This window comes from Eufriesea mexicana, unplaced genomic scaffold, assembly GCF_001483705.2.
Source record: "Eufriesea mexicana isolate 0111107269 unplaced genomic scaffold, ASM148370v2 scaffold925, whole genome shotgun sequence".
Classification (NCBI taxonomy): domain Eukaryota; kingdom Metazoa; phylum Arthropoda; class Insecta; order Hymenoptera; family Apidae; genus Eufriesea; species Eufriesea mexicana.
Window position 1 is genome coordinate 74,717 of NW_016909095.1, and position 24,272 is coordinate 98,988.

Consider the following 24,272-nt stretch of genomic DNA (forward strand, 5'->3'; position numbering starts at 1 on the left):
AACCTCGGCGAACTTCCAAACTAAAGTCACCTATACACGAGGTGGAAATCCTGCGATACTACAATATAAACGAGAAATAGATCATGCAGAAAAGAGTTCAATGACATAAACAACAACTAAAGCTTCTAGACAGGAAGTGAATGACATGAACGAAAACTAGAAATTGTAGATAGAAGACAGACGATATAAACAAGAAATAGAGGATGCAGAAAAGAGGTAAATGACATAAACAAGAACTAAAACTTCTAGATAGGAGGTGAATGACATGAATGAAAACTAGAAATTGTAGATTGAAGATCATTCGATATAAACAAGAAATAGATCATGCAGAAAAGAGGTAAATGAATTGAACGACAACTAAAACTTCTACACAGGAGGTGAATGACACGAACGAAAACTAGAAACTGTAGACAGAAGATAGTCGATATAAACAAGAAATAGAGCATGCAGAAAATAGATAAATGACATAAAGAACAACTACAACTTCTAGACAGAAGGTGAATGACATGAATGAAAACTAGAAATTGTAGAATGAAGATTATTCGATATAAACAAGAAATAGAGGAAGCAGAGAAGAAGTAAATGACATGAGCAATAACTAAAGATTCTAGATAGGAGGTGAATGACATGGACAAAAACTAGAAACTGTAGACGGAAGACAGACGATATAAACAAGAAATAAAGGATGCAGAGAAGAGATGAAAAATGTAATGAAGAACTAGAGGATGCTGACAAGAGATAGACGCTATAAACAAGAACTAGAGAATATAGGCAAAAGATAAGAAATATATAAGCGAGAACCGAAGATTGCAAACAGGATATAAAAAGGAAGTAGACTGGAAGCAAACAAGAAGTAAACCATATAGACAGGAGATAAAGGTCAGATGTTAGTAGCTCAGAGCCTATAGTATTTAAAGATAAGAGAGTACAGCCAAGCAATTAAAAATCAATCGATTTGTCATCAAAATAAAATGAGTTAAAAGCTAAAATAAACTGATCCATAACTAGATCACGTGTTTTAATCAGGTACCCTAACATCGTAAATCACGTTCATACTTCAAACGTAAGGTACGATCGACTGTACGATCGAGTGTTAAACAATGCGAGATCAACGACAGTCTGAAATCATGCGATCCCGTTTCGGAGAAACAGAGAAAGTGGAACACCGCACAGATCTATTTTTTAATATTATTTTTCGGCTTTTAACGAGCACGGCATGTTCCTCTAATGACGCGAACCAAATGTACCAAATTTAGAAGCAGTTGGTCTAAATTGCTTAAAAGGAATTCGCAACATGTTCCTTTCTGCTTTCCTACGGTCGATGCAATTTAATTAGTATTTATATTCGTTAACAATCTAATGAAATTCGAAAACAGCGAAACCGTAATAATTGAACCGCCAATTGAACGTTTCTACGATAAAAAATAAATAGAGAAAAAATGTTGCTACGATTAGGGTTAACGCATATTTAATATTGCCACATCAATTATTACGATAATATATTAATACCAATATACATATATAATATACTAATATATTAATGCAAGAATATTATTCAATATCCCAATATTTAAATTATTTTATCTGCAAATATCTTTGTAATTATTATTACTCTCGTTATACGTATTATAAATTTCAAAAATCTAAATTTTAGGTTAATTTTTGTAATGTATGTTACCCCTGCATTATCTCGTTTGAAGAAATAAATAAATAAATTATTATTATTAATTATTATTATAAATAAATTAATATATAATACAGGGTGGGTCACATATTACTATACTACTAACTACATATTACTACATATACATACTAGTAACTCCATAGTACTACATATTACTAGTATATACATACTAGTAACTACATATTACTATCTAGATATACGTCATTATTATTACGCATGGCAAAAAATCTTTCTGATGAATTTGAATGATTTTGAGAGAGACATATTCTGATGGTGCTAGTTTTTTTGTAGATGGACGTGTAAAGGACATATGAAGGTTATTACAATATTTATGTAGAGTAAAAAAGTATGTACATATGTAAATATAAATAATTCTCCAGGAACTTTGTAAACTGTACTGTTGAAAATCACTTTACCCGTAGAATCGTAAATCATCGCGTTAAGTGAACTATAATTACAAGCCTTCCTAATGCGGGTCTAGTAACTTGCATTTTTCCCTAGTTCCATAGTGGGAGAGGTTTCGACAGTGTACACGCCCATCTACGTCCTCTAATTAAACGAAGTTAGGATCCAGTCAGACCTTTCGCGTGTCATGATGAAGAATTTACAACGTTTATCGAACACTATGCTATCCAATTAATATAGACGATCTCGCGAAATTTTTTACTCTTTCGATTTGATTTAATTCGATGATCATTATAGCAATTAAAAGCTTTAAATGATCGTGGAAAAGAGGAATTAGAATTAGAGAATTAGGAAAATTTATTCGTCTGTCATAATGAGGAATTTACTTTATTTACCGAGCACTATACTATTCAATTAACTACTCAGTTACTCAATACTCAATACTACTCATCGCTACTCAATTACTCAATATTCAATACTACTCATCACTACTCAATTACTCAATACTCAATACTACTCATCACTACTCGATTACTCAATAATACTCATCATTACTCAATACTCACTACTCAATACTACTCAATCAACACAAACGATCTCACGAAATTTTATACTCTTTGTAGGATTTAATTTACCTTATTGATCATCATAGTAATCGAAAGCATTAAGTAACTGCAGAGGAGGAAATTAGGATCGATCGATTAATTTACAATGAATTCAAAAATTTCGAAATTTTCAAAAAATTCTTGGAAAGGTACGTCTATATTTCTCGAGATCGATCGAGATCAGTCGTGATCGGTCGTGATGCAGTTAGGTGGTCACGAACATACGTTTCGTGCGAGACATCCGATTTTATCGCAGGTGAATTATACGCTGAAAAGATATTTTCCAGACTGGTTACGTTGCCAGTGATTTACGCGGTTGTAACTGTTAATTAATACAAAAAGGATCAGGAATATTAGCTGGGTAATAATATATCGGCCGAGCTTTCACCGGTTGTGCGATCCAGGAACCAAATTCGATACTGAATATCGATTTTCATGCAAAGCCGAGTTTCTTCGTTTGCAGAAACACGATAACGTGTTGTAACGATGACACCGATGAAAATTTTATTCGCCTTCCATATAAATAATAAATGGTAAATGATAAATGATAAATATGTAATAATTATAATAAGTAATAAATATAAGAGATGAATTACAAATAATGAATAATAAATATTAAATGATAAATGATACGTAATAAATAATAAATGGCAAATAATAAATGATAAATACGTAATAATAATAATAAATAATAAATATAAATGATAAATTTCTAATAATAAGTAACAAATATTAAATGATAAATAACAGGTAATAAATAATATCCAATAAATAATAAATTTCCTTATTTTCAATTAATTAATCTCTCTCTAAACATCGTACACTACACGAATAACTAATAATCCACAGATTATTATCTAATTACCCAATAATATTAATAATTTCGTCTCTAAAAAATTCTCTTATGTCATATGCAACTTTTCCATTTGTATAACATAATTCTTCTTCTCCCCAGCTAAAAACCACAATCAGAGAAATTCAATAATTCACGTGGTACTCAAGCTACATATTCCAAGACCAGTCACCACAAAGAGCTCGTTTATCTGCCAACTGTACAGATCCCGTTCTAGTCGCTTAACCTATAACTGCAGCACTCCACCAAACATGGCGGAAAAGAATTTCGACCATATTACTCACTTCATCTTTCCACTTTTCAACGTTATACCGAATTGCCGTTGCCAGATTTAACGGAAACGGTTTCCCGTTGTCGGCTAACAGCAGCTAATCGCGATCGAAGGAACGAGGGAGCGATTGCAACAGAGAAAGGTTCCGTTTTTTCCAACAAAGCTCTTCGGTACCGCTGCGTTGAAGGTACAAGATACATGATCAACCTCGCGAAATGATTTGCATCTTGATTTATACGCTTGCTTTGCCACGCTGGAGTAGAAATACCCATTAGCCCGTACTTTTACACGGTGAGTTGGAATCGACAATTAAACGATTGTCCGACCATTGCAAACTGCCATTGGAAAAAGAATTATGCAGCTGAAGGATGTGTCACGGATATTTTCGAATCTTTTCTTTTTATGAAAAAGAAAAAGGATGTGAATTAGTCGAGTAATACAATTATTTTTCTAAGTCGAGATTCTGGTAAATTTATGTGTAAGGATATTTGATTTTAGGTTAGGTGTGTGGAATAAATGAATGTGTTTAATAGCTGGGTCTCTGGTAGTCAGGATACTGCTGATATTACCTGTCTTAGAAAGCAAGTCCTTTTATACCACGTACGATATCAATGACCTGTTTGCTAGTCTCCTTCAGTATACTTAACTTATCGACCTAATACAACCCAACCCAAACCTAACCTAATTTATCTACTCCTAAACTCGATGGAAAGGAAATTTAATTTATTGAATTGGGTAAAAAATGTAGTTGGTATTTTTTGGATAAAATATTGGAAGCTAAAGAAATTTTATTAAGTGGATTATTATTTTTCCTAATAATAATATTAATTTTATTAAGAATTGGATTTGGGATTATACTAATGCACTGCTTTGAATTTAGAACTGTATTAATATACTAGAATTGGCTTTGCAAAAATAGAGGGACACAACTATTGCAAAAATTTGACACTATTTATTGACTAACTTAATACTTATCTTTCAGCACCTAAACTAACATAGTGTCATAGTCAATGTGTCTAAAGTTTCCAAGAAATTCTGTATTACAAAATCCTAATTTTGTCAGGACTCCTATTTTGCATTCAAAATATGATAACTCATGAACAAAAAATCGTGTACCAATTTTTATGAGGTTATTATAAAGAAGAAGCTTCCCTCTTTACTCCCATTATAAAATGCAGCCCGAGAAAAATTTATTACACCCGGTAGAGGTAGTTGAATTTACAGAATATTCGCTGAAAATGGTACCTTTGCTTTCTAACTTCACCATCAAATAAAAATCTATTTTCAAAAAATTCGATGTCAGTATCAGAAAGTAGAAGCTTTGAGCTTCAAAATGAACCAAAGTTCACCACCATACGATATTTTTTAACACACTCACGATAATTCAAACATTGGCAATCTTAAGATCTAAAATTTGTGATCCTCTGATTGTGAGATTGTATTTGGGACTACTTTTGGGACTATTTGCCACCATAATAACGCAAAGTTTCGTCAAAATTGGTGATGGACACTGTGATATGTCCCTCGTCAATCGCTAAATCCAAGTAAAAACGTAAACACGAATAAAAGATAAAGACAAGGAGGAGAGAATTTCGTTTTAATTCAATTTATTCTAAATCCTAACCTATAAACATCACATGACGGTCAGCGCTTGCGTGGCACCGCAGCCAACGGTGCCTTGCATGTAATCCGGGAAGTTGGACTCGAGCACTCTCATCCTGCCTCGTTGGTAATCAGCGACGATATGCGTAACCAGGGAACATTCGGCGCTGGTGTAGACCTGGTTGAAGCATTTCGGGTCGAAAGAATTGGTGGCGTCCCATCTGTAGACGTCTGACTCGCCCTCGTAGCGGAAGAAGAGGGCGCTGCCATTGTCGGTACCCAAGAGGATCATCTTCTTCGGCTTCATACCAAGGTCGTGGATCTTGCCATTCGCGGAGCCACTGCGGAGATGCTCGGTTCTTATGGAGAACATACGGCTGCTGCTCAAATAGGTGAAGATCAAGCAGGTGCTTCCGTCTGAACGCCGGAGAAGGGCGAGGTACAAAACGTCTCTTCGCGTGCAGCCCATGGCGACGGCCTGTGGCAAAACGACGCGGTAACCTCGACCCAAAGTGACATCGTAGACGAGGATGGCCCTTGAGGCAGCGTCTGACACGTAGACGAACACTCTCCCGTCTCGGCTGTAGTCGGACACCAGGTATTGCAGGCGTGACGTTGAAGTAGTTAGCCCGGTCAGCTCCACTGTCTTTACCAGCTGCGAGAGAAACGAGGATGAGGGTGAGTGTTGCTATTCACAGGGATATTGGGTATTGGTGTTTGAGCTTGTTGCATGATGTAGGTAGATTTAATGCGACTTGTTGGAGTTCGAATATCAAATGTGCTACTTATACAGGATTCGTGTATGTATCGAAGACATAGAGAGTGACACGAGGAAAAGGGCTATGAGACGTTGCGTTGCAGTTTTCTTTACAATTTATAATCCTATTGAGGCAAAAGAGCAGCTAGGGTTCGCACCGTGACTACTTACAAAGAGAGTGCAAATCCTTTAGTTCATTGACTCAATTAAAGCATCGAATTTTAATCGAAATAAAATTGTTAAGAATTAAATATAGATACACGAAGAATTTCTCCATGTAGAAATAAAGATTCGATTATCATCGAAGGTTAGAATAAATTAATACCGCTGAGGTATGTTCCATGCAACAGGAGAGGTTATGTTTCGCCTACCAAAATCAATAAAGATCAAATCGAAATGAAATCGTTAAGAATTAATCAAAGACACACGTAGAATTTCTCCACGTAGAAATAAAGATTCGATTATCATCGAAGGTTAGAATAAATTAATACCGCTGAGGTATGCTCCATGCAACGGGAGAGGTTATGTTTCGCATATCAAAACCAACAAAGACCAAATCGAAATAAAATCGTTAAGAATTAATCAAAGATACACGAAGAATTTCTCCATGTAGAAATAACGATTCGATTATCATCAAACGTTAGAATAAATTAATACTGTTGAGGTATACTTCGTGACTAATAACTTCATTGTAAGGTTATGTCTATCTAGGTGAAGGACGCAGACAGCTTGACCTCTTTTGTCCAACTGATGTTCCTTTACCCACTGTTTCTGTTTACTATATCGTCTGAATGACTGACGTCATGTCGCAACTGTTGCATCTACATTAACGACCATGCCTGCTTCCATTACCTCAGTCAACTACTTCCCCTTTAACCTCAACAAAATCAAATTACCAAGCTACTCTCCATCATCTACACCTTATCCACTTTCACGACAACGTTAATCTCGATCGAATGGAATTAAAAATGTCCACCTATGTTTCTAATATCCTCTCGCGTTACATAATGACCATTGCAAACGAAACGTGACTGCCCAGCTAATAGGAATCAAAGAATGATCGCGACTCAACGCCTTGAGTCGTGATTGAAACGTGAACGCAGGGTCCATTAGTTCCTCCGGAGCGTGGAACAGTGGAAAGGATAACTATTACAAAACTTAGGCGATCGTGACAGTATTCCGACCTCGTTGAAACAACGACACGAGCTGGACGTGTCGGCGTTCGGATAATCAATGATTTACGTCGCTCGATAAACTCAGGGTTCTCGTTTTTAAAATTCGAACCTATCATTTTCCTCGAATGATAACGCAACGCTATTAATGTATGACTGCTTCGAAGTTTCTTGAATGATACGGATAATAGGTTCATTCACATCTGCTCGACCGGTGGGCATAAGAATGTTTTATGCATGCCAGGTAAAAGGATAAGGAAAAAATTTTTCTTCGTCAATTATTGGACGTGAGCTCTTGTCTAATGTCCGACCTACTTTGTGGTCGTCATTGATTGCTTATTAACCCTTTGGTCGCCTTATAGATTATATGCCAGATACTGTTCAAATATTTGGAATAATTTACTATAATAAATAATAATAATTAATAAAATAAATAAATAATGTAAATAAAAAATAATTAATAAAAAAGGGATATTATATTATATATTAAAATTGTTAATAAATAGATATTATTAATTATTAAATTACAATTTATTAATTATTGTAAATTTATTGTTACTAATTTATTATTATTTCCCAACCACAATGGATTCTCATACGAAGCAATCGTGATATACGTATCACTGCTTATCTTTCATTGAAAATAGAAGCTTTTATCTTAACTCATTGCACGCAATTGTTCCCCAGTATCGCGTGATTCCACTATTATATATGCATATTAATTACAGACACTTCTTACCGTTTATTCCTGTTCTTATTTGACATTTATTCTGGTTTTGGAAAAAAATAGAGTATAATTCCTCGAAACGTGCATTCCACATCAATGATTTACATACATGATGTGATTTTCTTATATATAATACCAACACCTAATATGCAATCGAGCGTCGGACCACTTTCTAGATAATATCTATTCGTCATAATTTACACTAGATAAATTTTTGTAAATATTGATATAGACATTTCCAATATACTCAGTGGTTATTTTCTTTGGCATAAAAAAATTTTCTTTTTCATCAGAATAGCTGCAGAATTCCAATTAGCGTGTCGTTATATACAGGGTGTCCCAGAAACGGTAGTACAACCGGGAAAGGATTCTACATGCAGAAACGAATCGAAAAAGACAATAAAATTTCCTCATTTGAAATTTCGGTGTGGAGAAAATCGACTATAAATATCCATCGAATATTCCCATTTATTGGTGGTCCCATCCGCCTTAGCCATAGTTAAGTGCACGCATACTCGATCAATATTCAAAGCCAATTTTCTCGACAACTAAGCTTCCAATCAAAAAATTTTATTCTTTTTTTTTTTAATTCCTTTCTGCATGTAGAATCACTCCTTATAAGGGTCTCGATTGTACTACCGATGTTGGGACACCCTGTATAATACGATAGGAACATTGCTTTGTGACAAGAAGCAAAAAGCTTAGTATAAAAACTCGGTACTATTTATCTACTAATATACTAATATAATTTATCTACTAATAATCTATACTAATATACTCTAAATAATTACAAAATTGTATAGAATTTAATTCAGCTCGCTTATATATCAATTGATAGAATATTCAATCTACAACCAGTTGACAACCACTGCTCTAGATTATTTTAGGAAAACGTGAAAAGTTGCTAATTTTTCTACCAAATTACATTTCTACCAGTTTCTACCAAATATTGATCTCTCGTAATGGTAATAGTTTATTCAGTGTCGTCACCAAATGTTATTAATTTCGTTTTAATTCTCGTTGGATATATAAAGAAGAATGCAAAGTAGGCAAAATGACACCATGTAAATGAATGTAATATGAGTCACGATGGAGAAGAAAATGGCACTTACCTTTCCGGTGCTGACGTTGATGGCGAGGACCTTCGGTGGACACTTGCGCACAGGTTCGTCCAAGGTGTTCACCACTCCAGTGTCGAGCACCCAGAGAATGTTCTGAGGGTCCAGGTAAATGTCCACCACGTTTTGCAGAGCTGTGCAAGTACCCTCTTCTTGAAGAGACCAGCATGGATACGGGATCAGCTCGGCCTCGCAGCTCCGGTTCTCCTGAGAAATCTTCGCCAGTGTCGCTGGAACACCAGCCTTGAACCTATGTTGAAAACCAGTTTGTACGAAATGAACAAGTCTCATTTTTATTTTTATAACAGTCACTGTCATTGTTATAGAAAGGTGTATACTGATCAAATAAAAGAGAGAGTGGTTAATATCTGTTCTGAGGGTGTGACTGTGAGGTCTGGTTGGATTCGATATTTTTACATGAATTTAAAAGTGAGTACTATACTTGGTTTTCATTTGGACAGTATCACAGATTACCTAAGTTAGTAAAATTCGAAGAGATTGTTATTCATTCGAAAAATAAGATTTTAAAGTAGGACTCAGGTTAAATCGAGGAGTACTTGATTTGTATTTGGATAATTTCCACGAATTACCATTTTTCTATTGCTGTTGCTTGACGAAATGTTTAATTGTCATGAGAATGTAAAATAAAATTCAAAATCCTATTACTATGCATTTGAGAAGGTTTTAAAATCCACGTGGACGTAATATAATGATATATCTTTTACATGAACTATAAAAATTACCATTTTATAATAACAATAATAATAGTTTGTTAAAATATTTCATTATTAGAGAGCCATAAAACAAAACAGAGATCATTATTTCAAAAAATACGATTTTAAAATCTACTTAAACGTAATATGACATATTTACTACACAAACCATAAAAATTACCATTTTACAATAATAATAGTTTGTTAAAATATTTAATTATTGGAGAGCCATAAAACAAAATAGAGATTATTATCTCCTTAAAAAATACGATTTGAATTGAAATGTACTTGGACGTAATATGACATATTTACTACATGAGCCATAAAAATGACCATTTTGCGATTATTACTGCTCCACAAAAGAAATGTAATTATAACAAAGCCATGGAGCATAATTTATATCAATTATTGTAAATTTACAAAATACGATTTCCAAGTTTACTTGACCTGGAACTTCAACTGGACACTTTATTAACATTTTAATTTAATAAATGTTTAATGGTACCTTGGGAGAGCCACAATGGCGTCGTCATGGTACATCGCGACCCTAGTGGCGATCACGTTCTTCGATATATATCGTCCACTGCTTTTGAACATGTTCTTCGTAGTAGAACATGGCCACTCGAAGTTTCCACCTGACCACTTCACGGTTTCTGGCAAAATCGCGTTCGCACTGTTCGCGAATACGAGGACAAACACCACGATGGCCATCGCGACTATCGAAACAGACTGTCCCTTCGTGTGCATAGTATTGCTCGTGAAATCGTTGTCAATGAAACCCAGCTGGACTGAACAATCTTTAAGATTACGCCAGTTATATACGAGGTGACATGATCAACGTGTTGCGAAATACAGGAAGAGTTATTTAGTGTTTTGGAGGAACGTTTGACTGTTCCGCATTCTGACTCTTAGCGTCACTTGGATTTCAAGTCAATCTTGGAACATTCGCTCACAAAAGATCGAATTTTTTAACAATATTTTACAGTTACAATTATGATATTAATTGTGGGCAACATTCATCGCTGCTCATTGTCCCAGGGCGGAAGAAAGCCCTTTGTTGAAATTCTAGGAAGACACTGTCTAGGTCCAAGGACAATGGCCACAGATGGGGATGCTTAGATGCCAAGCTGGGGCAGAGTTCAGAATTCGAGCAACGAGGACTATCAACACATGAAGACAAGGCCATGAAGAGGGGACACGCCCTATAAAATACTGAGGGATGCGTTTTTGAGGGATACATTGGCCTACGAACCAAAATATAACATTTACCTATCAGCTAAATGTCTCTTCACTAAAATTTCCTACATAATACAATTTAACCAGTCGACTGTGGCGACCTCTTTTCAGAGCGCGCACCTATATGTATCGCGAGAATCAAGCAATGACGGGTATAGTCGTCAACACAGCTGATTGGTTAATAGAATTTTAATATAGAAAGATAAAGTAGCAAAAATGACATTCCTCGTGACAATCGTAATCCCTAGGAGCCCCTGATCCTATCTTTTAAACATCCTGTATACACCTTAAATATCACATTCGTCACGTATAGTCCCTCACAAAATTGTGCACCGGTGTCATTAATTTATTTACAAAAGACATTAAACGAAGAAAGGAAATGAGTTCATCTCACTCGCTGCCTTCGTTGCTCTACTGTTTAGTAAACAGCGCCGAGAATACGCTTCCTTGTTGCTCTCAAGAGTTCGTGCAGTCTTGTCCGGGCGGAAGCGTTGCGACAGCCGGAAGAACGCGTTACATTATAAATATACAAAGCGTGCACCATTGATCACCGATGGAATCCTACCAACCACATTTGTATATAAACGTACAGTTGGACACGAGACTCTCACATTCCAACGTTCACGTCATATCATCGATCATACAATCGAGTAAGTCATCCTTAACACGTTAAGTGCCACGCTAATCCCCAGGGACTGACGCTAGACTTTCCGTTCGAGCCCAGCCTGTTCTCAGGAACCGGCCCAAACTAGGACCTAAAAGGTGCTAAATTTTGGTGTTAAATTCTTCGTCATCTTTGGATCTAACGTTTGGAAATTCCTGTTGTAACAATTGGTACAGTATTTCCGAGTTTTCAGCTACATCGGTGGCCCACTTGCCGGCAAGTAAAACGGACTGGGCACTTAACGTGTTAATTGGACACCTTTCGTCAGAAGAGTTCTCTATCCGACTCGTTTCTCCTTTTCAGTTGCTCCAAACAATTCTCTAGGACCACCAACGTGATGGACTGGCTCCTCTACATCTTCGTCTACGCGACAACCCTAATTAACGTTTTACCACTCGGCAATGGCCACCCGACGCTACCTGCACCGTTGGTTCTCTCAGGACTTAGCCTAGATTGGCCTTGCCAAAGCACCAAGAACATATACGAGACCAGTGGTCGATATATCGCTAGAAACGTGATAGCCACCAGGGCCCAGATATACAAGGACCAAGCGATCTTGGCTCTGCCACGCTATAAACCAGGTGTCCCTTTCACTCTGGGTATCCTCTCGTTGAAGTCGCAGAGCTGCGAGCCAAAGGTCGCCCCGTTCCCCTGCTGGGCTATCCAGGAGGAAGGAAACTGTCAGGCTCTGCAGAGCGCCGTTGACATAGTCTTGGACATGCAGGACATCCTCTGGGTCCTCGATGTCGGAATCGTCAACACCCTTGAGCAACCTGTACGCAGATGTCCTCCTAAGGTCGTCGGAGTCAGCGCTAGAACTGGAAAGGTGAGTTGCAGCTTTGGTCGCTGATCTGGGTTAGAGATTACGCGAGAGTAGAATTGGCCCTGAGGATATCTGCAGATAGGGTTTCAGTTTATTGTGAGATGATGGAGAGACAGGGATAATTCTGCTAATTAGGCTTGGGTAAAACGAGACTTGGTTGAAAAGAGAGGTAAATTTCCTTTTCTTTTAGACGTTTATTAGTAGGCAGAATAACTGTTCCTTGAGCTAATTTGCTGTCTAAGTAAAGCTTCAAAAATTCCTTTCACACCTCTTTAGGTTCTTTGTTAAGTTTGCTCGCTGTAGAATTTAAATTGAAAATTGGGGGATCAGGAATAGCACAAATTATGTCAATCATAGATGTCTAATAAGAATCATCAAGGATATAAAGATATAGATATAGATATAGATAAGATTTAGAGTCTAATTTATTTTATAGAGCTAATTTGTATTATACAGCTGAAAATTAACTAGATCTGCTCTTTCTCCAACCAATCATAATCCTAACTTAAATTTTTAAAAAGGAAAGTACGTAGATATATCTCCGCAAATAATTACCTATAATTGACTCATTCAGAAGCAAAGTGGTTGACTCCACTTTTAGAATCCCTTTTAAATTTATAATACCAGAGTACTGCATTGATCCTTAACATTCGATATTTAAAATAAATTTCCATCTCGTCTTTTTCGTGGAGTTAATCGATTTGACAGAGTGTTCCAATTATAATAAAATAAAAGGGAAGAAGAAAAAACCACGTATAAAGCAGATATTCTGACAAATAAGTGAACACTGAGTGAACACTGAAAACAAGTTTTGCCAAATGAGTGAGTCAATCATAATTAATAATTATCAATAATCCGTAGTAAAAAGAAAAGACACGAAGAACGCAAGTTTTTCAATTCCAGATTCTAGGAGCGAAAGAAAAGAATGATGGATGAAGCAAATATTCTCAATTCCAGGTTGTAAAAGTGATCGACCTAAGCACGTTAGTAGACTCGAATTCGAGACTCCAGTATATGGCCGTCGACTACGCAGAAGATGGCCAAGTCTACGTGTACATCTCCGACGCTGGTACCGGTGCCATAATCGTCTACAACGTCACCACTGGCAGCGGGTATCGCGTGGTTCTGCCGACAGCTGTAGCACCCAGGACTGACAAGCCCGATGCCCTGTACTTAGCTCTCGTCAGAAGGAAAAGCTGCGGATCCACGGTCCTCTACTTCACCTACCTAGGCTCCAGCAGAATGTTCGCGATCAAGGCGGTAAATTTGAGATCTGGCAACGCGAATGGATCCATAGTGGACATCGGTACGAAGAAGAACAAGATCGTGCTTCTGGGTACTGACAATGCTGCCGCCATCTTCTTCAGAATTAAAGGTAAATTTATATTAACTTTTCATATATTCATCAGTAATCAAAGTGACAATTTATCATCTAACAAAAATGACTCTTGGCAATGTTTTGAGTTTATAGTGCATTCTAATAATTAGAAGTAAGGTAATTATAAGGTGTATAATTTTCTCTAAATTGTAGAATGAAAGAAAATTATATTATACAAATATTATTATTTATAAAAATCAATTAAATTGACAGCAGTCATTTTCGATACAAATATTTCAGTCGCTGAGGTTACTCACGTTACTATAATAACCAATTATTCTAACCTAATTAACACTAGGTTTACGGACGCTATCTGTATACCTATTTCTACATATTTGACACCTGTCAAATTTGCAGGTAAAGGAAACCACGTGTTTTCCTTTTACGACTAGTTTAATTTAAAAACAATTACAATATTAACAGTCTTAATATAAATGAACTAAATTTGTTACCATCGTAACAAATTGACAGGTTCTGTGAATCTAGTGTTAAGAAAACATAAGATAGACTAGAATTTCAGAAAATGTATTAAGAAAATGATCCAGAACCACGATTTGACTCGTTAATTTTCAGAACTCGCGTTTATCTTTGATCTCATTGTGTCCTTAGGCGACTCCAGTATTTACATGTGGAACACGGACACTTCTTTCACCCAAGACAACTTCCTGTTGGTCGAAAAACCTGGCGAGTGTCGACTGCCGACAGCAGTCATTCCCGGTTACAAGGGCCTGATGTGGGTGATCGAGAGTAATTTCCAAGACTATATCGACAATGCTGTCAGCTGCACAGGAGCGTCCGTGGCAGTCCATCCTCTAGTGAACTCATGCGCCGATTAGTATGCAAAACCGGAAGCAGTGCACAGGAACCGAAGCAATCCTGCGTGATGCATCTTTAAACAACAACGTTAGCCTTTCGAGTGTTGCTTCGAAACCTGCTCCAACCTCGCTGCAAATGTCCTGACACCGTTTAGAAAGTCGCATGAACAAATTTTCAACAATGTCCAAAATTTTGGCGCAGAAACGACCAAGAAAATGATTACAAAAGGCTACTGGTAACACTCGAAAGGTTAATCTAGTCACGAAAAGCTCATCCTCGAGCATCCTGTACAAACCTAATTTTCCCCCGAAACAATGGCGGATCCATTTTTGAAGAGACGACGAAGACAATCTAATCCCTGAAGGAATAATTTAATTACAGGTGTCATGATTATTGGGATCTTTTATAATCATTGTGAAGTGAAAATCATTCATGTGAATTTAATCATTGGAGTTGTAGTATTGGTGAGATACATCAACCCCTTGTGCCATAATGAGCAGTCCAACTCATGAGTATTTTATACCAAATAGTACAATTATGATTTAATTTACGCTTGTCATGTGCCTAGAATTATACTTAAAGCGATCTAACTTGTACGAAATTGAAATAATCTTTTATTATAGCCAAAATTTGTTATTATGGCAATTACAATTTTGAATGGACATAGTATATCGATGATGAAGGTATAGATGCTAATTAAAATTAAATACTTTTTCGATATACGATTTCCTACAATTAGATCGTATCACAAGGGGTTAGAACACAAATTTCAGGCGAGTTTTATAATTGATACGTAATATATGTAAAGAAAAGTGCACGTATCTCTGCACGTCTCTCTAAAAATGTATCCTGGATTCGCCTTTGACTCGAGAGACGTCGAAACTGGACAAATATCAACCAATGTCGAAATAAAACGCTCCGACGACCATTTTCAAGATGGCGGACCGGACCGAAGCGCGCTCTAGCGTGAAGAAACGGTACCACTCGTGTAAACGAATAAACCTGTCCCCGATCTAACCGTGGTGTGTTTATCAGCGAAATCTCGACTTACGAAACGTGTTATTGTCCTTTCCATTACTCTGTCACGTTCAACCTTGCCATTAACTCCGCGTAATTAAGGTGCGAGTGAAATTTAACGACGAATCTCACCCGACGTACCGTAAAGCGTAAAATGTGCACGAGAAATCAGAACCAGATAAAATCGAATCGTTAATCGCTCCATTAACGAATACTTAAACAATCACTCTAACTTCTATATCGGTAGATCTTACGATGACCGATAAAAATTAGTTATCGCGAATTAGCGTCCAATATCGGAGTTTCTCTCGATCGTTACGTAACCATCAATCTTCGACGATCGTTATCTAACGACTAGCAGGACTTTTATCGTATTCTACAAGTCTCGTGAATTTTCCACGTCGATATGACGTAACGAAGTTCGACAAGGAGTGTCTCCTCGATTAAACCTAGCCACTTGTTCGATCATTTTACAATCTCGTCGTCAGGATGGATTACCGTAATTACTTGCCACGTTGGTCGGATGATTAAGATCGTTTCATCGAGCTTATTCTACGAATTAACAGGTATTAACACTGGAACTACGAAGGCTGACAAAATTTCTTCGAGATTTCCCATTTTCGGAATTATTGGAAAATACAGCTACTTTTGACAAAATTAATATTGATCCTTCTTCGGATAGCGGTATAATTATCTATACCTATTTATTTCCATTAAATTGATTAATATTATTATTCCATTAGCTAATCAATATTACTTTAATATCTTTTATCTACACTGTATTTATGCAAAAATTACAAATTCGTGGTTCTAGTGTAACGAGTTAACTGTTTAACTGGTTAATTGCAACAAGTTAATGGGATTTCTAATATTTTACACGAAACAAAATTTTCTCATAGATCTGGAGGGATGCATCGCTACGGACGAAGAAGAAAGAGGTCCTGTAAATGGGGGCCTGGTTTATGTCTTTACGATCGTGGGCCAGAATTGGAAAATTCAGGTAGCTCATTGGGGACCCAAGTGCGATACGGATTACACATTTCCTTAATACTAGATTTACGGAACTTGTCAGTTTAACGGAAGGGTTGCTGAAATTATACGATGGTAACGGATTTAGTTAACTTATATTAAGACTGTCAATATAATATATAATTGTTTTTAAATTAAACTAATCGTTAAAAAAAAGGCACGTGGTTTCCTTTACCTGTCAATTTGACAGGTGTCCTTAGAAATAGATATACAGATAGCATCCGTAAACCTAGTGTTAATGGTGAATAGCTGCCTGCTCGATAGAAAAATTCAATTATTGACAGGATGATTATCATACATGAGAGAAAAATCCAAAATTGAGTGCCAGTCTTATCACAACAGCTTACAACTGACATTCTCTGTTAAATTTTCAGGGTCCAATAAATAATCTTTCTGGAATCTCAATGCGATGCAGTTTAATGCAAACTCGTTTATGAACAATTTAGAATTGGAAGAAATTATCGCGTTAAGATCTAATCTTTATTTTCCATTATGGCTATCATTATGGCTATCATTGACTAATGACAAGGCCAATGTAAGTTTCGAATTATCTTCGGGAAGCCGAGTATTTTCCAATTCTCGTGGTTCGGGATTTCACGGTCACTTTCGTGGAAGAATCGACAATCGTGTTTGGACACCGTGAATTAATCAGACCCCACAGAATCTTCTGTCCGTCCATAGCGTAGTCGCTTATACAAGGGCAATTCTGATTCTGCACCAGCACCGAGTGACTTTCAGCCTGGAAATAAAACAAGAGGACATGTTTTCCGGGAATATCGATTTTCGATGAAGCACGTTCCTTTCGTGCTTGGGAAAGAAATTACCTTTAAAGGAAGTTTCGTGTCCCATCGGACGCTGGCTCTCTCCAAGGACATGAAATAGTGGAGACCATCCTCGACGTCGCAGAAAAGCCCCGAGGACGTGCCCATTTTGGTTCCGTGCCAAACAATCGTCGCGTTTCGCCATTTCTTGAACGAAATACAAATTTGCGAAATATAAGTTATCAAAGTTGACAGTAAAATTGACAGATCAGTCAAAATAACTGGTTTTTTGATCTGCCAAGTGATGAGAATAGACGATTGATTTTGGTAAAATTCATGGTGGCTTCTATTGACATGGAAATGTAATAATATGTACCTAATTATTTTTATAATACTTCCATAATTATTATCTATCTATAGTATGCTTTGAGTTTATGTTCCTATTGACATGGAAATGTAATAATATGTACCTAATTATTTTTATAATACTTCCATAATTATTATCTATGTATAGTACACTTTGAGTTTATGTTTCTATTGAGATAGAAATGTAATAATATGTCTGTAACTAATTATTTTTATAATACATCAATAATTATTATCTATATATACTATGTTTTGGGTTTATGTTCCTATTGACATGAAAATGTAATAATATGTACCTAATTATTTTTATAATACTTCCATAATTATTATCTATGTATAGCACACTTTGAGTTTATGTTTCTATTGAGATAGAAATGTAATAATATGTCTGTAACTAATTATTTTTATAATACATCAATAATTATTATCTATATATACTATGTTTTGAGTTTATATTCCTATTGAGATAGAAATGTAATATGTACCTAATTATTTTTATAATACTTCCATAATTATTATCTATATATACTATATTCCAGATTATATGTTGATAATTCTGATATTAATTTGAAACTAAAAATAGTTCCTCCTATTAATCTAATAATTACTAGCAATGGATATACACATTTTAACACTAAGTTTATGTAAAACAGCGAATATTCTAAAGTATAATTTAAAAATATAATATAATTTATATTATATTATTTCTAAAATATAATTTTTATAGATTCAATCACTGAATTGATGAAAATTTCGTAGATTTTGGATCCTTAATCCTTAAGGAGTTGCATTAAAAATAAAAATGTGCAATTTCTACATACATCATTATAAGTTGAAGAATTTCGATCGTTCCACGCTTCTTCCAAATTTATGCTAAACAGATTAAGAGTATTGGAGCCAGTCAAGTAAAGTGTCGAATTTTTCCAGGAAATGGCGAGGTCGGTGCTGAAAACACGAGGTACTTCCGGTCCATGAATCATCTTTATCCTCCACCATTTTTCTTCCTCTGAAACCAAGTCCACATACATAAAATCTCATTTTCCTTCAGGAGTTTATTGTTTTATTCTATATATTCACCTGGAATGTATGCAATAATTGATTCGTCACCAGGATCTCCTATATACCCCTTATTACCCGAATAATCAACGACGAGAGCTCTTAAGTTTTGCGTTGGAACGTTGGTTAAATCAGTAGACGACACCTTTAAATATTTTTAATTAATATCGAAATATTTAAACGCGAAGAAATGAACAAACTTTAAAAAATTAAGCAAGACCTATTGCGAAACGAATATTCTTTTCGTATTATCATATGTATTATCATATATCACGTATCTGAATAACATCGTGATATTTAAAATTAATATTTAAAAATATTGACTGTAATAATAACGCGATATTTTAATTATAATTAAAAGAATGATCGTGGAAAGCCTTTAAAAAATTAATCAAAAAATTCATATTTAAAAACAAACACTTTCTTTAAATTATCGTATGCTTCACGTCTGGATAAATATTTACTTTTTAACATTTATATAATGCATTTAATATTAATTAAGTATTTTAAGTGTAAAACAAGGATTATTAAATTTATTAATTATTCAAATTATTAAAACGTTGGTTAAATCACTGACGTCAGAGACGTAAGTAATTACTGTAGTAATTACTGTTAATTAAGACTGTAAGTAATTAATTCAAAAATATCAAGAGACGAGGTTTCTCTTTAAATTATTATATCCCATGCATCTGAATAAATATCTACCTTATATGTAATAACATAATGAGTTAGTATTCACGAATGCTAGTGATCGTCATAATATATATATATATATATAGGGTGTCCCAATAAAATGTATACACACTTTGCGTGATTATAAAGACAGTATATATATAGATGAATTATAGATTAAGAGTGCAAATAAATTAGAAAGAATAAGGTATTAAAGTGTGTATACGTTTTTTTAGGACACCCTGTGTATATAGAAAATACACGTTTTACCAGTTGGTTATTTCGTTTCAAGTTATGAACAATGACTCTAGCCGGACAACCCAAATTTTCAGGAACATCCAGCAGCCATAAACGTCCACGGACGTCGACATGTAGGTCCATGACTGATCGACGACATCCATCGTTTATAAGTTTATTATGCAGATCGATCGAGGATACTTTGCTGATCCTGACTGACAAAAAGCTAGACTCGGGCCAGATCGCTTCGTACACCGTCACTCCGTTGTTCACAATGCCATTTTTCTGCCATCTTAATAATAACAAAATTTTCTTGCTCCTTTCTCACGTTGTCAAATAATTTAACCCTTTGCACTCGACGATTTTTTGGCTATAGAAGAGTCAAAATTCAAAGATTCTTTTTTGAACAGTAAATAAAAAATTGTATAATAATAGAATTATAGAATTATTTGACTTCGATACCTCGCACACTGTTACGTTACATTAAATTTGATATATTAATTAATATCGATCTTCCAAATTTTATGAAATGGTGACTGAAGCTCACCTCTCGAGTGCAAAGGGTTAATTTAATTCGTATAACTTATTACAGTACAACCATAAGCTGTATTACAACATGTATGCACAATACTGGGTAACCAAATAAATAAATGTCACTTTTTCAAACGCGACTAAATTTGCGAAAATGACATTATTTGCCTGGCCACTTGGTCGTGTATAAAATATATAGAACAACGTTAACAACTATACATAATAGTTAGGATACTCCTTTCTCACGTTGTTAAATAATTTAATTTAACTCGTATAATTTATTATAGCACAACCAAAAGCTGTATTACAACAGCTATGCACAATACTGGGTAACCAAATAAATAAATGTCACTTTTTCAAACGCGACTAAATTTGCGAAAATGACATTATTTGCCTGGCCACTTGGTCGTGTATAAAATATATAGAACAACGTTAACAACTATACGTGGTAGTTAGGATAATCGTAAATATGAATAATGTAAATAGCGTAAATCTAAATAAGGGTACCTTGGAATGGCCAAAAAGGCACGACCACGCCAGATAGCGAATTTCCTGATAAACACGTCATCCGGTAGATCCACGGCTGCAAACTGCCAGCAGGTAGTTATTCGCGGAATGCAAACAAATACGCAGGATGAAAGTAACGCGACGTAAAACGTAAAGGCGGTGTAACGAGAAACGATCATGGCGAAAATCGATACGCCCGAGGCATTTGGATTTTGCGGATCGTTCGTCGAATTCGGATCGTATCGCTCCTCTCAGCCAGTCAGCAGAAGTCGAAGTATTTGCAATTCGCGAATCAGCATTCTATGAAATTTCATACACGACGGGAAAAGGGTCAACGCATTGAAATCTGCATATTTCACTCGCGAAATTATCTAAACGGAAATTATTAAATATTTAATTTTTAAATATTTAATTTTTCATTATTAAATATTTAATAATGAAAGAATTTCATTGTCATAATATTATTTTTCAACAGGTCGATGTTAAAATATTCTTGTTGACTTTTGATCATTTTTTGAAATTTCAGATTTCAGATTTATTATGATATATTGTTATTCTGCAGTATGTTTCAGATAATACTCGTTTAGGTATTACTTATAGCACACTTATAACAGGTTGCATACCTCTACCAAGTCTACCAGGATTTAAATAACTATTTTCAAACTTTGGTTTAAAATTCGCATTCAATGTAACCACTTTAGTCACTTGCTTATGTAATTTGTTATTTAATATAAGTATACCCAATTTTTCATTTATATCTAATAATTCTTAGTCAATTCTCTGATCCATCGATCAATTTGACGGGTTGTGATGAGTTTAATGTTAATTCTACTGGAACAAATAAAAATGTCAATTTGTACAAGAAAAAATTAAATTTTGGTATGTAATTTCTTTAATTTTACTCAAAATATTGACTATTCTTCATTTCACAGCTCAGTATAACTGCGATATAACATATTTATTGCTTATTTAGAACTGTGTCAATTGCACTTACAAAAATAATGTAATTGAAAAGATGCGACATCTTTATTTTTGTGGATTAATTAATAAATGGGTATTTATTTATACTTTTTTCATCAATTACAAATAATTAAGTTGAGTATAACTTCCAAGATCATTATTCTAAATTATAAACAACAGAACCACAGATAAAGTATAGGATAGATTTGTCACCTTACGGAATTTCGTGACCCATGTTCTGAAATACCGATCGTGTAAAAAAATCAGCTGTTATGTTATGCCCTCTATGGTATGTAGCAGTGAATTTAGGAATTATATTCAATCTATTTGTCAAAGTTGATAAAGTAAATAGATCTCTGTCGTTAATCACTCTCTTGAATCAGATCCAAAACTATTTCGAGTCATTGTCTGCCTCACGATCAGACATGCAACGAGTTTGTCAGTGTCGTCTGGCTGATGGTAAAATCAGTGCCAAGGCAAGGATTTGCAACCCTAGTTGTCCTGTATACCTGTTGCGTACAACAGGGAATGTGTCTTATAATGCGAACTTGCATAATGTGCCTGCCATCAGGCATTATTCAGCTACTAAATCTCGTTAAAACCCGTGGAATTATCCAGTACCATTGATTAGGTGAATTACCTTCATATCGGTATAAGACGTGTCAAGGTCGGGACCTAATTTGGGCAAAGACCCATCGGTACTGAAGGACAGAGTTATCTTGTATACATGAGTTTGTAGGCTAATGAGTACATCGACCAATCGTCCTTTCGAGTAATCGCGAATTTATTTCTTTTGGACGCAATTTGGATTTTGTTTTGAATTTTTAATTGCCCATGTTTTTCATATTTTTACGATGGAATTGAATTTTTTAAATCCTTCGAAGTATTACGAAGATAGAGTATTAAATTGTAATATATTGCATCGTATTTCCTTTTGTAAGTTTGGCGTTTATTTTCGTTTTATAAGATATTATCAATGATATAGCAATTCTATAATGTTATAATAACAGTGTTATAATATAGTTTCGTAATATAAGATCAAAGATTACTAAGATGGTAACGTTGGAAGTGACACTGAAATGGTAAGAAAGCACTAGGGTCGTCGAAACATGAAAAAAAATGTATCAAATTATATATTTGTGTTATATCATATGTATTTTTATTTATTTCATTATTGCCAGTATTTTATTACTGATAACACGTTTGCTTTATATTTTGTCCGTGCATTTGTAATGATATTTGTCGTCGGTAAGTAAATGTTCTACTATAGCTACAAGTTATAGTATTGGTCAAGTTCCGCAGAGTACGCGTCGATCGCAGGCACAACGTACCTGCCGTCAGCCATTTTGCGTAGTCTATGATAGAAGCGTCATGAAATCGTGGAAGCCTGTGATAAAGGCAAATGGCCGCCGTAGTGTACGAGAGCGGGTTACGCGTATGATGTTTTTCCGCGATCAGTTTCTGACGTACGGCATGTAAAAGACGTGTGAGTCGATCGGTTGACGAGAAGCGTAATGTGAACGACAAGCGGAAGCTTGAACGGTGTTTCCGTGGCCGGCGATGGACGGTGAGAATGTTAGTGCGGTGATGAAATCGATGTCGGAGGGTGAGCTGGGCGTGGAAGAGGTTAAATTATCAGAACCAAAAACACGGGATTCCGCCTCGCGTTTAAAACGTACGTTTACATTACCGCGGAATCCGTTTCAAAGTGCCAGCAGAATGTTAAGACGTCGTCCGAAACAGAATCGTGACCCGAAAGACGGTGGCAGTGCAGCGAGCACCAAAGACAGAAACAATATGCAGCAACATCAGCAGCAAGTAGAGAGCATACAGCAAAATATAGGCCGATTGCACGGCAGTCATAGCTATCCGGATAGACCGGGTATGAAGAAGGTGTTCCGTAGACCGTCCTGGAAAAAATTTATCAACAAGATGGTCCAGCACATGTCGAACGTGGGCACGCAGAATCATAAAACGTCTCACAGGGACGATCTCGGGTCCAGTGCTGGAGACATAAGGGTGCCTCCACCTCGACCGGCGCATATACCGCCTGACAGAGTGCCAGGGGTCATAGGTTTACGCAATCACGGTAACACGTGTTTTATGAACGCTGTATTGCAGTGCTTATCGCATACGGACATACTCGCGGAATATTTCGTGCTGGACCAGTACAAGGTCGACCTGTCCAGGAGAAATAAATTGAACTCTAAAAAATATGGTACAAAAGGAGAAATCACGGAACAGTTAGCCCTCCTGTTGAAGGCCATCTGGAGCTGCCAATACGATCCAGAGATGAGCACGGCGTTCAAGAG

At 35.7% G+C, this 24,272-nt stretch overlaps 4 protein-coding genes across 4 annotated transcripts in view; 2 read left to right on the top strand and 2 right to left on the bottom strand.

Moving 5' to 3' along the window:
- Positions 1–5,451: 5,451 nt before the first annotated feature.
- On the bottom strand, positions 5,452–11,802 carry yellow-g2 (L-dopachrome tautomerase yellow-g2). Its single transcript, XM_017899661.1, has 5 exons — positions 11,788–11,802; positions 10,665–10,695; positions 10,413–10,605; positions 9,189–9,444; positions 5,452–6,075 (listed from the first exon to the last, which is right to left on the bottom strand). The coding sequence occupies exons 1-5, from the start codon at positions 11,800–11,802 to the stop codon at positions 5,452–5,454; spliced, it is 1,119 nt and encodes a 372-aa protein (XP_017755150.1).
- A 342-nt stretch (positions 11,803–12,144) lies between these two features.
- yellow-g (L-dopachrome tautomerase yellow-g) lies at positions 12,145–14,844 on the top strand. Its single transcript, XM_017899663.1, has 3 exons — positions 12,145–12,633; positions 13,588–14,005; positions 14,618–14,844. The coding sequence occupies exons 1-3, from the start codon at positions 12,145–12,147 to the stop codon at positions 14,842–14,844; spliced, it is 1,134 nt and encodes a 377-aa protein (XP_017755152.1).
- Positions 14,845–17,372: 2,528 nt separating this feature from the next.
- LOC108547235 (uncharacterized) lies at positions 17,373–23,305 on the bottom strand. The gene is made up of 8 exons (XM_017899664.1): positions 23,292–23,305; positions 22,601–22,661; positions 21,001–21,083; positions 19,996–20,254; positions 19,075–19,198; positions 18,809–19,003; positions 17,695–17,852; positions 17,373–17,609 (listed from the first exon to the last, which is right to left on the bottom strand). Exons 1-8 carry the CDS (start codon positions 23,303–23,305, stop codon positions 17,418–17,420), a joined length of 1,086 nt encoding a protein of 361 aa, XP_017755153.1. The 3' UTR covers positions 17,373–17,417.
- A 198-nt stretch (positions 23,306–23,503) lies between these two features.
- LOC108547248 (ubiquitin carboxyl-terminal hydrolase 31) overlaps positions 23,504–24,272 on the top strand; it is a 12,601-nt gene continuing 11,832 nt past the window's right edge. The window contains exon 1 of the mRNA XM_017899684.1: positions 23,504–24,270. Within this exon, the coding sequence (XP_017755173.1) occupies positions 23,521–24,270 (750 nt within the window). The 5' untranslated portion in view covers positions 23,504–23,520. The remainder of the gene's footprint in view (positions 24,271–24,272) is intronic.

What these genes read in the sequence shown, in the direction of transcription:
- yellow-g2 (XM_017899661.1), bottom strand. An exon ending in TTCATTGACAACGATTTCAC is followed by an intron (nt 10,606 to 10,664) that starts GAGCAATACTAT and finishes TGGCCATCGTGG; the next exon opens with TGTTTGTCCTCGTATTCGCG. An exon ending in TCAACGTCAGCACCGGAAAG is followed by an intron (nt 6,076 to 9,188) that starts GTAAGTGCCATT and finishes TTTCTCTCGCAG; the next exon opens with CTGGTAAAGACAGTGGAGCT.
- yellow-g (XM_017899663.1), top strand. Translation starts at nt 12,145, where the DNA reads ATGGACTGGCTCCTCTACATCTTCGTCTACGCGACAACCCTAATTAAC. An exon ending in TCAGCGCTAGAACTGGAAAG is followed by an intron (nt 12,634 to 13,587) that starts GTGAGTTGCAGC and finishes TCTCAATTCCAG; the next exon opens with GTTGTAAAAGTGATCGACCT. An exon ending in CATCTTCTTCAGAATTAAAG is followed by an intron (nt 14,006 to 14,617) that starts GTAAATTTATAT and finishes TTGTGTCCTTAG; the next exon opens with GCGACTCCAGTATTTACATG.
- LOC108547235 (XM_017899664.1), bottom strand. An exon ending in AATTATTGCATACATTCCAG is followed by an intron (nt 19,004 to 19,074) that starts GTGAATATATAG and finishes ACTTGGTTTCAG; the next exon opens with AGGAAGAAAAATGGTGGAGG. An exon ending in TTATAATGATGTATGTAGAA is followed by an intron (nt 17,853 to 18,808) that starts ATTGCACATTTT and finishes TTTCGCAAATTT; the next exon opens with GTATTTCGTTCAAGAAATGG.